This window comes from Bos javanicus, chromosome 1, assembly GCF_032452875.1.
Source record: "Bos javanicus breed banteng chromosome 1, ARS-OSU_banteng_1.0, whole genome shotgun sequence".
Lineage (NCBI taxonomy): Eukaryota > Metazoa > Chordata > Mammalia > Artiodactyla > Bovidae > Bos > Bos javanicus.
The window spans coordinates 46046002-46061462 of record NC_083868.1 but is presented as its reverse complement, the minus strand read 5'-3'; the positions used below and the strand labels follow the sequence as shown (position 1 = coordinate 46061462).

Genomic DNA, 15461 nt, shown 5'->3' with positions numbered 1-15461 from the left:
ACTTCTGTCTTTATATGGCCTTCTTTCCTGTGTGTTTGTGTCCTTGTGTCCAGATTTCTCTCTTTTTATAAGGACACCAGGTATTGGACTTTGGGTAACCTAATCCAGTATGACCTCATCTTAACTTGATTGCATTTGTAAAGACCCTATTTCCAAGCAAAGTCATATTCCGAGGTTCTAGGTGGGCATGAATTTTAGGGGACAGTATTCTACACAATACCTCCCCTCTCATTCCTACATAAGGCCAAGAAAGATTAGCTGCAGAGAATCTACATATTCCAAGGTCACAGATTCATGCAAAATGTCTTGAATTTTCACAGCAGCAAGGAAGTTATTGATTCTCAAAGCAACATTAATTTACCTGGAAACTGAGAGACTATGCTTTTTGTTTTTCAACCTTCCCTTCATCTTCTAGCTAAACCTTATGCTTTTTCATATAGATGAGTTCATGGGTCATTTCCAGTGATTTCTTCTATTTGTGGTATCTTCTTTACCATTTGCCTTTTTGTAATTCAGAGATTGCCATTCACCACTGAAGAACATGCAGTTTTACCATGATAGGATGGAAGGCCCATCTATGGTCAGTTTTTATATCATTTTTGACTGGTTTTTGTCCTAAATAATTTTTTTAAATGTTACTTTCTCTCATCCCATGAATTGAAATTGGAATTACTAAAGCCAAAATACTGTTGAGGTGGTGTGGGGCTGATATGTTTTCATGATATTAACTTTCACAAATCTCAAATGTTCTTAGACTGCTCTTTTGTGGCTGTACTCATCCCTGAGGCTTCCACCAGTTCTTCTCTATACTCTGTCTCTCCATGCCATGTTCTCAGTGAGGTGAGGGTAGGAGTAGGGTATGCAGCCTGATGTGCGGAGTAGAGGACCACGACAGCAGGATAGGCTTGGTGGAAATGAATGGTACGTGAAAACTGTTTAATTTAGACCTATAATACATAGATTTTAAATCTTCTACATCCTTCTTATATAAAACAGGTCAAGGCTCGCCCAGGTCACTGGATCCTATAATTTGGCTCTGCATTTCAAAGAAATTTGACAAAAGCTATCATCAGTCAAGGGCGAATCGGAAACTTTTTGTGGTGTGGGTGGTGATATATTTCAGTGATTCAGGAAGGGGATTGTCCCATGGTACTTTGAATGGGAGACCCTTATTGGAGGGGCTTCTTATACCCCAATTCCTATGTTTTGCCTTTCCTTATACCATTCTTTGGTTTGTTTGGTATTTTAGGTGATCAAGCCAACCCTTGCAAGTTTCAAGCATGCAATGAATTTTCTGAGTGTTTGGTCAATCCCTGGAGTGGAGAGGCAGAGTGCAGATGCTACCCTGGGTACCTGAGTGTGGAAGATCTGCCCTGTCAGAGTCTCTGTGACCTACAGCCCAACTTCTGCTTGAATGATGGGAAGTGTGACATCATGCCTGGACATGGGGCCATTTGTAGGTATGTCGTAGGGAGAGATTTTGGCTTCACAAGGTTAGAGATACTTCCTCTGAAGAAAGAGATCTGTGCCTATGATGTTAGGATGATCACAACAATTTTTATTAGAGAAGTTATATCTAGGTAATAGATGTGGCGGTGGTTTAGCTGCTAAGTCGTGTCCGATTCCTGTGACCCCATGGACTGTAGCCCTCCAGGCTTCTCTCTTCATGGGATTCTTGTTCTTCCAGGCAAGAATACTGGAGTGGGTTGCCATTTCCTTCTTCTTCCTGATCCAGGGATCGAACCCAGGTCTTCTGCACTGCAGGCAGGTTTTTTTCCCAACTGAGCTACCAGATGGGTGCCATCTAGTTCACATGTGAAGACTGAATCAGTTATTAGGCCTGAATTATACCCAGTTCAATGGGTTATTTTATCTTATGTTCTACAAAGCTGTAAGAAAAACATTGCCTAGTGTCTTCTGGAGAGTACTTAGAATAGTTGGAGATCTTTGTGTAATGGTTTTTAGTGGTGATAACAAGGCGATTGCTGCTCAAATTGTGTTTTGATATATAATCAACACTTTGTACTGTATCTGAAACAGAGGAGTTTTATTGTTCTATTTGAATTATGTTTTTAACAGCTTTGGGCTGCTTTTGGTAAAAATGAGTATTCCAAAATAAAGAATAGCAAGTATTTAAAGTTGTGATAGTTTAAGTATCTAATTTCTATTTTTTAAAGGTAGGGTCAAAGAAAATATACCAGACAGATGAGCAGATTCAGGCAGACTTCCCTGGTCACTCTACTTAAACAGAGCAGAACCAACCATCCTCCCTACCACATCCAACCAAAGTCACAAGGTGTGAAGGAGAGGATGCTGAGAACAAGCAGGGAGGGACCTCAGTAAGAGGACAGTCTGTGAATTTCAAAAGGGGAAAGTGTTGGCATCAATGTCAAAAGCAGAGGAAATAGGCGGAAATGATTCAGATTTTCTGTATGTAAAGTTTGGCTATAAAACTAAGAGGAAAAATAGTCTCTTGATTTTCAAAAAAATAAATCTGATTTTATAGAGCAGTGATTGCTGCTCTGGGAATTGAGGATGCTTTTACATAGTGTGTGGCCTTGTAGTTTGGAGGATCTCTGCAGTGTGGTGGAAGGATGTGAGGAGTCTGGGGACCTGGGTTCTAGACCAGCTGTTGTTGACAAATTGTGTGATCTAACTCCAATTTTTTACTTTATCGAAAACGGGCCTGTTTTTCATTATCCATAAACAACAGAGTTGACTAAACTACTTTCTGTAAGTCTAGTTATTCTTTTATCAGTCTTTACAAGTAGTCACTGGGGACCTCTTGAGTCTGTGCCAGGCATTATGTACAGCCTTTAATCTTACTCACCTCTTTACTGAAGATTCCTGTGGTCAGCATTTCTCTCTCTACCTGTGCTCAGTCCCACTGAAGGTTCTGCTGTTGTTACTTTCAACAGAGTGATTTCATTTGTGGCTTGGTCACTTCTTGTTTCAGGTGCCGGGTGGGTGAGAACTGGTGGTATCGTGGTGAGCACTGCGAAGAGTTTGTGTCTGAGCCCTTGGTGATCGGCGTCACCATTGCCTCCATGATTGGACTTGTCCTCATTTCTTCTGCTGTAGTCTTCTTCATCATCAAGGCTCTTCAAGCTCAATATGTTAGGAGGGAAAGAGAGAGACCCTCCAGGTAAATAACAACAGTTGCTCTCTGATGGAATAAAATATTCCTTTTATTCATTCATTTTGTACTTTATGTGTCCTGAGTACTGGAAGGGGTCTGAATGGAGGGGAGAGGGCTATAAAGTTCAGAAGAGACATGGTTCCTGTCCTCAGAGGGTGTCAGTCTGGAAACAAACATAAGCAACAGTTTGAACAACCTGCTAGAATGCCTAGATGAGTAATTTGTTTTCCCTAGGGGAGGGCAGCTTAGATGCTTTAATAATGGTTATGATATTTGACTGGACAGAAGAGTAGATGTTTGCTGCAGGAGGTAGATGGAAAACTTCCTAGCCAGTTGAAGGAACAAACAGAGAGGCATGCATGAATCTCACTGCACAACGGAAGAATGGCATCCTTGAGTGGGGCCAGACTGCCTGTTGCATGGTGCAGGAGGGGTTGGAAGGGTGATGGAGATAAGGTGAGGCCCATGTGAGGACCAGGTCTATTAGTTTGTTCCCCTTTGGCTCACTCCAGTGGTAATTAGGCAGACTTTACATCTAGGTGCAGAGTACATCATGAGAAATGCTGGACTGGCAGAAACACAAACTGGAATCAAGATTGCTGGGAGAAATATCAATAACCTCAGATCTGCAGATGACACCACCCTTATGGCAGAAAGTGAAGAGGAACTCAAAAGCCTCTTGATGAAAGTGAAAGTGGAGAGTGAAAAAGTTGGCTTAAAGCTCAACATTCAGAAAATGAAGATCATGGCATCGGTCCCACCACTTCATGGGAAATAGATGGAGAAACAGTGGAAACAGTGTCAGACTTTATTTTTCTGGGCTCCAGAATCACTACAGATGGTGACTGCAGCCATGAAATTAAAAGACGCTTACTCTTTGGAAGGAAAGTTATGAGCAACCTAGATAGCATATTCAAAAGCAGAGACATTACTTTGCCAACAAAGGTCCGTCTAGTCAAGGCTATGGTTTTTCCTGTGGTCATGTATGGATGTGAGAGTTGGACTGTGAAGAAAGCTGAGCACCGAAGAATTGATGCTTTTGAACTGTGGTGTTGGAGAAGACTCTTGAGAGTCCCTTGGACTGCAAGGAGATCCAACAGTCCATTCTGAAGGAGATCAGCCCTGGGATGTCTTTGGAAGGAATGATGCTAAAGCTGAAACTCCAGTACTTTGGCCACCTCATGCGAAAAGTTGACTCATTAGAAAAGACTCTGATGCTGGGAGGGATTGGGGGCAGGAAGAGAAGGGGATGACAGAGGATGAGATGGCTGGATGGCATCACTGACTCGATGGACTTGAGTCTGAGTGAACTCCAGGAGTTTGTGATGGACAGGGAGGCCTGGCATGCTGCGATTCATGGGGTCACAAAGAGTCTGACACGACTGAGCGACTGATCTGATCTGAAGAATCTGACAAGAAATAGAATCTGATTCTCATTTTAGTTAAGTATAGATTCATTAATAGAGGAGATAGAATCTATTCTACTTGCTAGACTAGCGATCCAGGGACCTTTTGGTGTAATGTGATCACAGTCACTGGCTGTACTTTGCTTCTATGCTTCCAGGTCTGCTTCCAGTCTAGGTTACCTCCACTCACCCTCTGGCTTGGCTGAGGAGGCACTGCTCCTAGTTTCCTATAGCACCCAGAACATAATTCTGTTATCATTCTTACATTTTTTATTGGTTCTGACTTTTCATTGGACCATGATCTTGTTCTAGAGAGATTCAAACAAATTCTTTGTATTGTCAGCATCTAAGAAAATTCCTAGGCACACTATCAGTGTTCAGTAAATAGTTGTAGACCTGAATTGAATTTAATTGAAGCCCATTCCCCCATGAGTTTTTATTTCTATTACTTTCTTCTTGTGGTTAAACACTGATTTTTTTAAAAAATGTATTTATTTTTAATCAAAGGATAATTGCTTTACAGTATTGTGTTGGTTTCTACTAAACATGAACATCAATCACCATAGGTCTACCCATGTCTCCCTCCACTTGAACATCCTCCCACCTCCCCGCCATCCCACTCCTGTAGTTTGTCGCCGAGCCCCAGCTTGAATTCCCTGAGTCATACAGCAAATTCCCATTGGTTATTTTACATGTGGTAATGTGTGTTTCCATGTTACTCTCTCCATATATACCACCCTCTCTTCCCCCGTCCCCTACCCATGTCCCTAAATCACTTCTCAACATCTGTGTCTCATTGCTGCTCCACAGATAGGTTCATCGGTACCATCTTTCTAGAGTCCACGTATATGCATTAGTGTACATTTGTTTTTCTCTTTCTGACTTACTTCACTCTTGTATAAGAGGCACTGTATTCATCCACCTCATTAGAACTGACTCAAATGTGTTCCTTTTTATGGCTGAATAGTATTTACACACTGATTTTTAATTTGTCTATGCTGGAAATAATGATGCTATTCCCACTGATTTTAATGAAATGCTTAATATTTAATATTCCTTAAAATTTAACATTTCCATTAATATTAATAAAATGCTATCAGCAGACATAGTTCCCCATCAACATTCATTAGGTACCAGGCACTTTAGGGCAAATAAAAAATAAAGAGACAAGGAACTGGCCCCACAGGGCACTTATCAAGTAGTTGAGGAAATTATAGTGATAACAAGTTGGTAAATAATATTTGAGATTGATCTGGATCTTTTCCACAGTCACTCCCCTCCCATTTGTATCCAATTAGTCTCTTTTTCTTCCTCAACAGGAATTTTGCTCCAGGTAAATAGTCTCCTGAATAGCTGAGCATCCAGAAAAGAACCTGAGTCAATTATACTTTTCTTTTTGTGGCTCCAGCAGGCAGCGTGATGGCCTCTCATCCGTAGAAAGTGCCGTGAAGCACAACCCCGTATTTGAAAGTTACGAGGCCGACCTCGAGCAGTATGAGGGCCCCTATCCTCAGCGGCCCTTCTACAGCTCCACAGACAGAGAGATGATTGCTGGTCTGAGCAGGGAAGAGATCAGACAAATGTATGAGAACAGTGACCTTTCCAGAGAGGTAGGAAACTTGGTTTTTCTCTTGTTGCTCTGCTGGGTGGTGTGTGTGTGTGTGTTCATGTGTATACTTAGGCTTCAAGAAAGAATGGAAATTATTTCACGATTAGTTTTTTTCCTCATGATACCTCCCAGTCAGTGTGATATGTAGCCAGGATATAGTTCTGTGTTGTATCATATTTCCTACCCAGTGATTCCTGTATCGTTATTAGCAAATGTCTTCCTCCTCCCTTAGAAATGTTAGCAAATGTCTCCATACTCCTTAGAAATATACGTCTGATTTATTCAGAGCAGTTCATGTAGTAGCCACAACTTCCACCTTTTTTTGAAAAGTCTGTTGTTTTCTGTAGCTCTCTCCTGTACCATCCAGAAAGCTACAGTCTCTTATAAAAATTAGACCTCTTTTTTAAAAGGCCATTAAAGTTTTTTTTTAGTGTAATGTATGGCTTTTTTTTTTTTCTTCTTCTTCTTCCTTCCTTCCTCCCTCCCTTAAAGGAAATCCAAGAAAGGATGAGAATTTTGGAACTGTATGCCAGGGATCCTGAGTTTGCAGCTTTTGTCAGAGAACATCAAATGTAAGCATTTAAGAGAGTACCTGCACCCAAATTCTAAACAGTTCACCTTACAGTAGGGCCATGAGTGTGAATACATAATTCCTGTCCATATGACAGGGGTTTTGTTGGTAACCAGTGTTGTTGAGTTCTTTACAGTTAATCCACATCCACTCTGATTCTGCAGTTATTCCTTCTAGTGCCTTTACAAGTTGAATGTTTCTTATTTAAGTTGTGTGAGTGCAGAAAGGAAACATCAAAGAAATGGAGAGTCTTACTCAGGATCACAGATGACAGCAAGTGCCAGTGAAGATTGAAAACAAAGATACTCTGTGTTCTGGACTAGAGCTTCCTCGCTCTGTCATATTTTCTCTTATTAGCATAGAGTCACCTGTTTGAATAACCAAATGCTCACATATTTTAACATATACTTCCTTTCCTATCTCTGTAGATCCTTTTAGGTATACTTTGAATGAGGCAGATCTCATTAAAGTGCATCTCTTGCTTCTTTCAACTTCACCTTACTTTTCAATATGTCTTTTTCCATTACTTTTTTCAGCATACATTTTGGGCAAGTGTCCATAGTTTTATTGTCTTCCCTTTGCATCTTACGATCCATAACAAGACGTAGGTTACAAAAATACAATACCCTTGTAAAGAGACCATTTATAGATGTTAACTGAGGGTAGTGGGTGGGATTATTATTTGGTTTTGATATTTGGTCCTACAGCTGCCCTTTGAAAGGTGCTTCCTTGTGGATGGGTCTCACCCAGGCCAGATAATGGCACCTGGCTTTTAGAAGAAAAAAACTAGAGCAATTCATGCCTGCTTATAGAAGAAACTGATAAAGGATCAACCACACATGTGGTTCTGGTTGGAGCCTCTGCCTCTTTGCTCCAAATCCCCTTTCTTTGACAGGCAGCCCCTCACTCATGGTTCCTTTGATAGGAACGGATGGATTGACACCAAAGGAAACTAAGGAAGATGCTTTTCTGGTTCCCCATGCATGGTAGATACTCCTTTAAGAAGAAAACTCTCTGAACATCTGACTTGGCCAATGGGAGTTACTGCAAACCTTGCTTGAGTGCTGTCAAAGCAATATTAATAGGATTCTACCTTTTAATCCAGGATATCTGCTAATCTCTGTATCTCCAGCCAGTAGATGACCTATGGCACAACTTCAGTGGTATCCAATAGAAAGATGATGACTGATTTTTTTTTAATCTTTCCTAAGACCCTTTTATAAGCCCCTCAGAGCCATCTGTGTTTCCTGAATTAAAAAGGTATCTCATCTAGGCTAAGAAATCCAGAGAGGAACCAGGAGAGCCTAGTTAGGGACAGCCAGATTGACTACATGCTTCACTTTCTTCTGGTAAACTGTTTAGCATTAAAATATATGAAAAAAAATCATATAACAAAGAAGAGTTAAACAAGATCCAGTGAAACAAAAGAATGTTCACACAGACACTATAACCCTAAGGGGATTGTTCAAAGTCAGGAGACAGCATTGAAAAAATGTTAGGGACGTGACCAGTACATTTTCAGTTTTCATGTAGTCTGGAGTTTTCATCTACCAATAGCTCATGAAAATATTACTGGACTTGGTTTAGGATTCAGTAAAAATATTACATAGTCTTTGTAGACTGGATTTTTTTTTTTTTTTAACTTAGCAAAGCACAGGACAACTTTCCTGCAAAGAAAGGATTGGTAATTTTAGGAAGATAGTTTGACAATACATTTCAACAAAAGTTCATTTCAGTACCTTTTAGCTTTTTTCAACTAATTGCTCTTTGTTTGTTTCATAGCAGGGAAGAGCTTTAATCAAAACTCATATTTGCAACTGATTAGAAGCCTAGAGAAGATGGAGATCACTCATTACATCATATTAATTAACCTGGATTTGGAACTCTGTTGAAAGAAGAGTTTTCTATTAAAAAATTAAATTCGGGACTCAAAATTTTTTTCTGGTTTAAAATTTTAGAATTTGGCCAGAGATGCGATGGTATTTATATCCACAAAGACCAAAAGCTGTATTTCAGTTCAGTTCAGTTCAGTCACTCAGTTGTGTCTGAACATTCTTTTGCAACCCCATGGACTGCAGCACGCCAGGCCTCCCTGTCCATCACCAGCTCTTGGAGTTTACTCAAAGTCATGTCCATTGAGTCGATGAAGCCATCCAACCATCTCATCCTCTGTCATTCCCTTCTCCTTCTGCCTTCCATCTTTCCCAGCATCACGGTCTTTTCAAATGAGTCAGCTCTTCACATCAGGTGGCCAAAGTATTGGAGTTTCAGCTTCAGCATCAATCCTTCCAATGAATATTCAGGACTGATCTCCTTTAGGATGGACTGGTTGGATCTCCTTGCAGTCCAAGGGACTCTCAAGACTCTTCTCCAAGACCACAGTTCAAAAGCATCAATTCTTCGGCGCTCAGCTTTGTTTATAGTCCAACTCTCACATCCATACATGACTACTGAAAAAACCATATCTTTGACTAGACAGACTTTGTAGGCAAAGTAATGTCTCTGCTTTTTAATATTCTGTCTAGGCTGGTCATAGTTTTTCTTCCAAGAAGCAAGCGTCTTTTAATTTCATGGCTGCAATCACCATCTGCAGTGATTTTGGAGCCCAAAAAATAAAGGCTGTCACTGTTTCTGTTGTTTCCCCATCTATTTGCTATTTGAGGTGATGGTAAGCTATATTTAAAGGGAATCAAAACTGTGTGAATTCTGGAAAGTTTTCTATAAGGAAGAAGCCGGGTCTGGGAATTGGGGATTCATTTGCTATCTGCTTCTGAGTCTCTGAGAGTCTCTCTTAACAACTGTGCTTCAGGTTTCACAGCAGGAAGACAAGGTGAGACTCTTACCAGACGAAGTAAGCTTAATAGCTGAATATTTGCAGCATGTTAGTTCAGGTGAAATGAAAAGCTTTTGAAGTAGTTTTAACATAGTTTATGGTCAGACATTCACCTAACTAAAATATTAAGCCTTTTTTTAATCAAATCGTTGAAGAAAAAGCAACCTTTTTGCTTTAGGATAGAGTTAGGCCTGTACTTTGTGCTTCTACCAGAGTTTTCAGTTTCCGGAGCCTGTTAATCAAAACCACATTATTTTGTTAATTATGTTAATATCCTGTTTTTTAAAGCTGTCTTGGCCAACACATATGTATAAAGTTTAGAGGGTTCTCCATAGACTAAAGATGAATTCAATCAAGTGGACAGGGAAGGAGAGGGTGTTGGGTCAAGACCACAGTACTGAGAGTATACTTTGCTGATTGATGGGTATGCTGAGTCAGAACAGATGGGTTCCCTGACTCTGCTGCTGCTACCTCACCATGACCCGTGCAAACCTTGTATCTCCTCTAGTTCCTGGTGTTTTAATTTCAAAAACAGTATTTAACTCCCTCCTATGGTATAGGTTGGCTGCTTCTTTATGAATACCTTGTATCTAAATTCACTCCTGCTTACATAAAACAGGGCAGGACTTCCATTGCAATTAAAATAACTTTTTTTTTCCTCTATACATAGGAAAAAGTCACATCTTATATAAATTTTAACTGAAAATGGAAGCTTTACTCTATTTCCTAGCACTTTGTGAATGGTAGCCTTGGAGGGGGCACGGAGAGTGCCCTATCGCTCCTAATATTGAGTTGTGTATGCAAATAGGCTATTATTGATGCAGGCGTGTTTCATGTTAGGTATCTTCATGTTAGTCAAAGATAATCTTTAATATTTTGGTTTCTTTATGACCAGATACTATTAAGCAGGGTAGATTGACCATGAGCTAAAATACTTGGTTCATTTTTTTTTCTCAATTTAATGATTGCCAATTTCACTCATTATGAAGACACCAGAAACAAAATTGCTGGAATGAGTACATGCCACAATAAAGCTATTGAAAGCCTTGAAGATGTCTAGGTATTTTGCAAAGTATGTATGGGTCACAGGTTTTATGAGTGTGTGTTTATATAGGTTGGTATTTCCTGTTTCCTGGGATTCTCTTTCATTCCCTACTCACATAATAGATTCTCTAAAAGTTCAGCATAGGTACAAGCCACTGCTGGGATATTTTCTACTGTGCTCATTTGAAAGGGAAATGATATTTATCTTTAAAGCATTGTAAATATTAATGACATTTATCACTACTTAATGCTTCATTTTATTTGTAAAACTTCCTAAGATTTCTCTGTTGAAGATTCTAAATTTGCTTGTTGTAGATGAAAAAGAAAATTTGTTTTTATTAACCCTAACCCAGTTAACCCTAGGAAGCAACATTTTAAATGAATGTCTGCTTGCTGGCAGAGTCTAGATGGACATGATTTGGGTGTAGAACTGGCCACCTCGTGGAACACTTATGAGAAGCACGAATGGGGCTGAAGGAGGATTGTTGTTTCCAGAAGCCAATCAGTGAAGTAAGAATTCTGACATATTTCTGAAGAGCAAATCTCTTGTTGACTCTGCGCAAATGTCTGCTCCACATCTGTTAATAGAAGGAACTCCTGAACTCTCAGGGTGAGACCTGAGCTCCCCAGTTCAGGAATAAAGACTTTGGCCTTACCTTTGTCATCATTGAACCACAATGAGAAACACTGGAGAATGAAGTTTCCATGGTGAAGACCCTCTGCTGTTCACAGTGTAAGGGCTAAAAGAGCTATTGGTCTTACAGGACAAACTATCTTGAAAGAGCTTTTAAAAAGAACTTTTCCCTTGGGACTTCCCTGGTGGTCCAGTGGTTAAGAATCCACCTTGCAGTGCAGGGGATGAGGGTTTGATCCCTGGGTTGGAAAGATCCCACGTGCCACGGATTAACTAAGCCCGCATGTTATAAACTACTGAGCCTGTGAGCTCCAGAGCCTGTGCACCACAACTAGAGAGTGCATGGTAAAGAATTCAACGTGGTTTGGTTTTTTTTTTTTTTTTTTTGGTTCAGAAGGTGCTTTGGAGTCCTGCAGATGTAACCTTCATAGTTGAGTATACATACAGGATTCTTGGGTTCTGGATAATGAGAAACTTATTTGGTATGTAGGACTCCATTTCCACATGGCAGTGGTTTAAGGGTATTTGTTCACAGTTATGTGCTGTAAAGTCCCATTTACTTCACATAATAACACAAGTGCAAGTTTTACCTGATTTTAATCCCACTCTGTTTTTTCTCTTCTTCAGTATCTGGTCATCATGGCTTGGCTGCTCCTCTTCTCATACTTTTTTTTTATCACATAGTAAATGGTAATATAATTGAACAACCCTGATTTATTAGTACTTCTGACAAAAGATGAAAATTGCACAAATGTTCTTTGTAGGCTCTAAATCCATGTTGACTCAAATGTGTACCTGATCTATTTATTTGCATTCTTTTTTTGGTAAGTTTGCCTTCATCCATCTCATAATTTTTAGGCAGTGGGCATCTTTGTGTCATTTCCATGTTTTCAATAATGGATACTTTGACATCTATCAGCCTGTGAATTGAAGTTTCATTTTGAAATGGGAAAACAAGGTAACATATTTGCTCCATGAGGAAACAGCTGATTTAGGAGGAAAACTTACCTTTATTAAGTTGAAATATTTTAGCTAAGAAAAATATGGGTCATTTTTTTTTCTTAAAATGTTTCTAACAATTCCCAGTAGAATGGGTGGGGCCAGCCTTTCAAATTTACAATCCAGCTGCAATGAGTCATGCTGCCTAGCTCATTCTATTCCCAAGTGTGCAGTGAATGCAGAAAAATGGTGTGACGGTCATAATCATCAAATCAGTTGCATTGTGTTCTCCAGAAGAACCTGGCTGGAGGTGAGAAGGTGGGAGGGTACCAGAAAGCAACTGATGGTGTAAAGAATATAAATAGAAATTTCCTTCAGTCATGCATTTTGTAAAACCTTACACTACCTGTTTGATTTAACAAGACACAGGTTAAATCACTCCCCTTGGGGTAATAAGACAGAGCAAAACACACAATTTACAGCTACAGCCTAGTTGAAATGATTCCTTATCCTTTTTTCCTTCACTTAGTTGCTTTTTTTAGTGGTTAAGGGAATAAATAGGAAAAATGTAACCATCATATCAGAGAATAAGGTATAATTATTTATGTATGTGGACTGTGATGATTATGAAGTGACTGTACATACCATAATATATGTTCAATATGGAGTGTGGACACCGAAAGATTTTTCTGTTTCATCTTGTTTATGATGACACTATATTTAAAGTATGGATCAGATAAGCTCATGTTACTGTACTGTTTGCTTGACATGCTCTAGTCTTAATACTAGCTAATTAGAAATAAAAATTTAACAGTCTTTATGTATATGAACGGTCTTTTTTCTCATGTATAGAGTTTGCCATTTTCATTATTAATAAACTTCTCTTTCAAGAATTTCCCTACACTTTTTGTCAATTAGAAGAAAACATTGTAGATTGTAGCAGTAGTTCAGTTGTAATTACCACTCAGAAATACATACAGTGTGAGCATGGTGTGGGAGGGATAGTCTTTGGTTAAACTTTGTGAAGTGAGAGTCTCCGAGAATTGAAGACAGATTCAGAGCCCAATTGTTGCCCCGAAATTTGTTGATAGTTAATGATGCTGAGTTATTATTTGGCCTCTCTTGAACTTCAGTCTTTAAAGTCTTAGAAACTTTCATTTTTTCCTCATTTGCTTAAGGCAGGGTTGGAAGGAAAACTGGTGGAGTTGATTAAAGAAAGATTAAGGGTGAGCAGCTAACACCAGATGGTCTATAACAAGAGAAGGAACTGGTGACCTGTCTACAAGAGAACAAGAAGGCATGAACATGGTATAAGAGCAATGTAAAGCAGTTCTGCCTGGGTAGGTCAGTTACCGCTTACCTAAGCATCAGAAACCTCAACTTAATGTTTTTTTCCCCTGTTTGCATGATGTCTTGCTGGCAAGATGGCATGATGATGTCCTAAATCAGTCTTAGGAAAGAAAAGGGTGGTCTTGATTTGACTCCAAAGACTGTATTATAAAAACTCAAACTGGGAGAAATGTGTCCAATAAATACGTATTGATTAATTAATGACCTAGTTTTAGAAGAAATAATCATAACCTGTTTTTAATAAAAGTCTGGTCAGGACAAGGCCTAGTTACTCTTTGGTCATGTGTTCACCCTGCTGGTCCACCTTCTGGGTACTTCTGAATATATGTCTCATCTGAGCTAGTCCTTGATGGACTATGTCCCATGACATGTAAGGTATCTCACCAAAACACACACATATCTTGTGTTCCACTTTTTTTATACAAATGAATCTGTGCTAATGTAATAGTAGATGTTAAGGAATCATGTTTTTCCAAATAACACCAATGTTGTATGTGGTATTTCTGTAAGTAATTTATTATTCCAAATGAACAACCACAACTGTCAGTATTGCACACACCATGGCAGATTTGGGGAAGAATGCATATTTTTAGCAGGTGGGGCTTTGAGAAAGCCTCCAAAAAGAAGCTCTATCTTTTATGCCTTTTTCTGTACCAAGTATGTGCTTCCACTCCACTATTCACCAAGGTTGTGTTGTAATTTTTACCTATATTGTTGTTCAGTGACTAAGTAACGTCCGACTCTTTGTGACCCCATGGACTGCAGCATGCCAGGCTTCGGTGCCCTTCACTGTCTCCTGAAATTTGCTCAAACCCATGTCCATTGAGTTGGTGTCCATTGGCCATCCAACCATCTCATCCTCTGGACCTCCCACTAAACTGAATTCTTTGATGTTGGGACCACATCTTGCTCACTTATTATTCACAAGACCGAAGAGTGCTTGATTAGAGTTGGTCTACAGTATTCATTCAATTTGCTTGAGATAATGGGTCCTATGTATTTAATGACTAGCAAGCAAATTAAGTAGAACTTGAGTGATTGACAAACCATTTTTAAAGAAATAGTTTATAGAGATTTAGAAACAATCCTAAATGTTTCAAGAGTTCAGATTCATATGTTTATATTAATCTTATTGAGTAATTCACAGAACCTAAAGCAGTAAGCATTTTGCAAAACCCTATCAGACCATCTGGACTGCTGTATTGAAATGTAATAACCTGTTTGTGTTTCTTAACCACAGACTTGAGGAGGAAGGCGGGATGAAGAGGTGGAATAGTAAGGGGAATGGTGCCGGATCATAGGGGAAGCTTCAGGTGCTATGGCTGGCAGAGGGGCGAAGGTCGGGGAGCTTGTGCAGACAGGTGGGTTTGTAGGAACTAATTTGACTGTACTTTCTGTTGATGGCACAGGTAGTATGATGCCTTAATATAAAAGGCATTGTTTCATCTTAAAAAACAATTAAAAAATGTATTACTTGTTTATTTCTTTTTTTTTTAATTTATTTTTTTTTTTTACTTGTTTATTTCTTTATTGTGTAGGGCAGAATAAAATAAGAGCATGAGGGGGCAGGGCACTGATGTACGTGTGACTCAGTTCTTCCCTTGTAAAAAAAAAACAACAAAACACTGCCCTGAGGAAGAATGAATACTTGGATAAACCTGTCAGTTTTATTTAGGTTCTAGTAATTATGTTTTGTGAAAGTTAGAGATGATGTACTTTCAAAGTAGATCTCGTTCATCCTATACATAGCAGCGACCAGTGTTGGTATTTCCTCTGTTTCCCAAGGCTTACCATGTGGGAAAGATGGCTTGTCTTCCCATTTAAGTAACTTAATCCCAGCAGAGTGACCGCTGTCCCTGTGCGCCGGGGGAAAGGCCCTGAAAAGAGAAGGTGTCATGCCAGACTCCTCCAGGAAGAAGGTCCTATCCTTCCCTCC

The 15461-nt window shown here is 39.4% G+C and overlaps 1 protein-coding gene across 7 annotated transcripts in view; it reads left to right on the top strand.

The window, feature by feature from the left end:
• Positions 1–12991, top strand: part of IMPG2 (interphotoreceptor matrix proteoglycan 2) — a 78453-nt gene extending 65462 nt beyond the window's left edge. For 2 of the 7 annotated variants that reach the window (XM_061426674.1, XM_061426719.1), the window contains 3 exons: positions 1250–1460; positions 2957–3145; positions 5954–6740. In XM_061426674.1, coding sequence (XP_061282658.1) covers positions 1250–1460; positions 2957–3145; positions 5954–6302 — 749 coding nt within the window. In that variant the 3' untranslated portion in view covers positions 6303–6740. Of the gene's footprint in view, positions 1–1249; positions 1461–2956; positions 3146–5923; positions 6741–8507 lie in introns of those variants that run through there. The other 5 variants (XM_061426701.1, XM_061426692.1, XM_061426729.1 and 2 more) reach the window with 5 other exon arrangements.
• The last annotated feature ends 2470 nt before the right edge of the window (positions 12992–15461 follow it).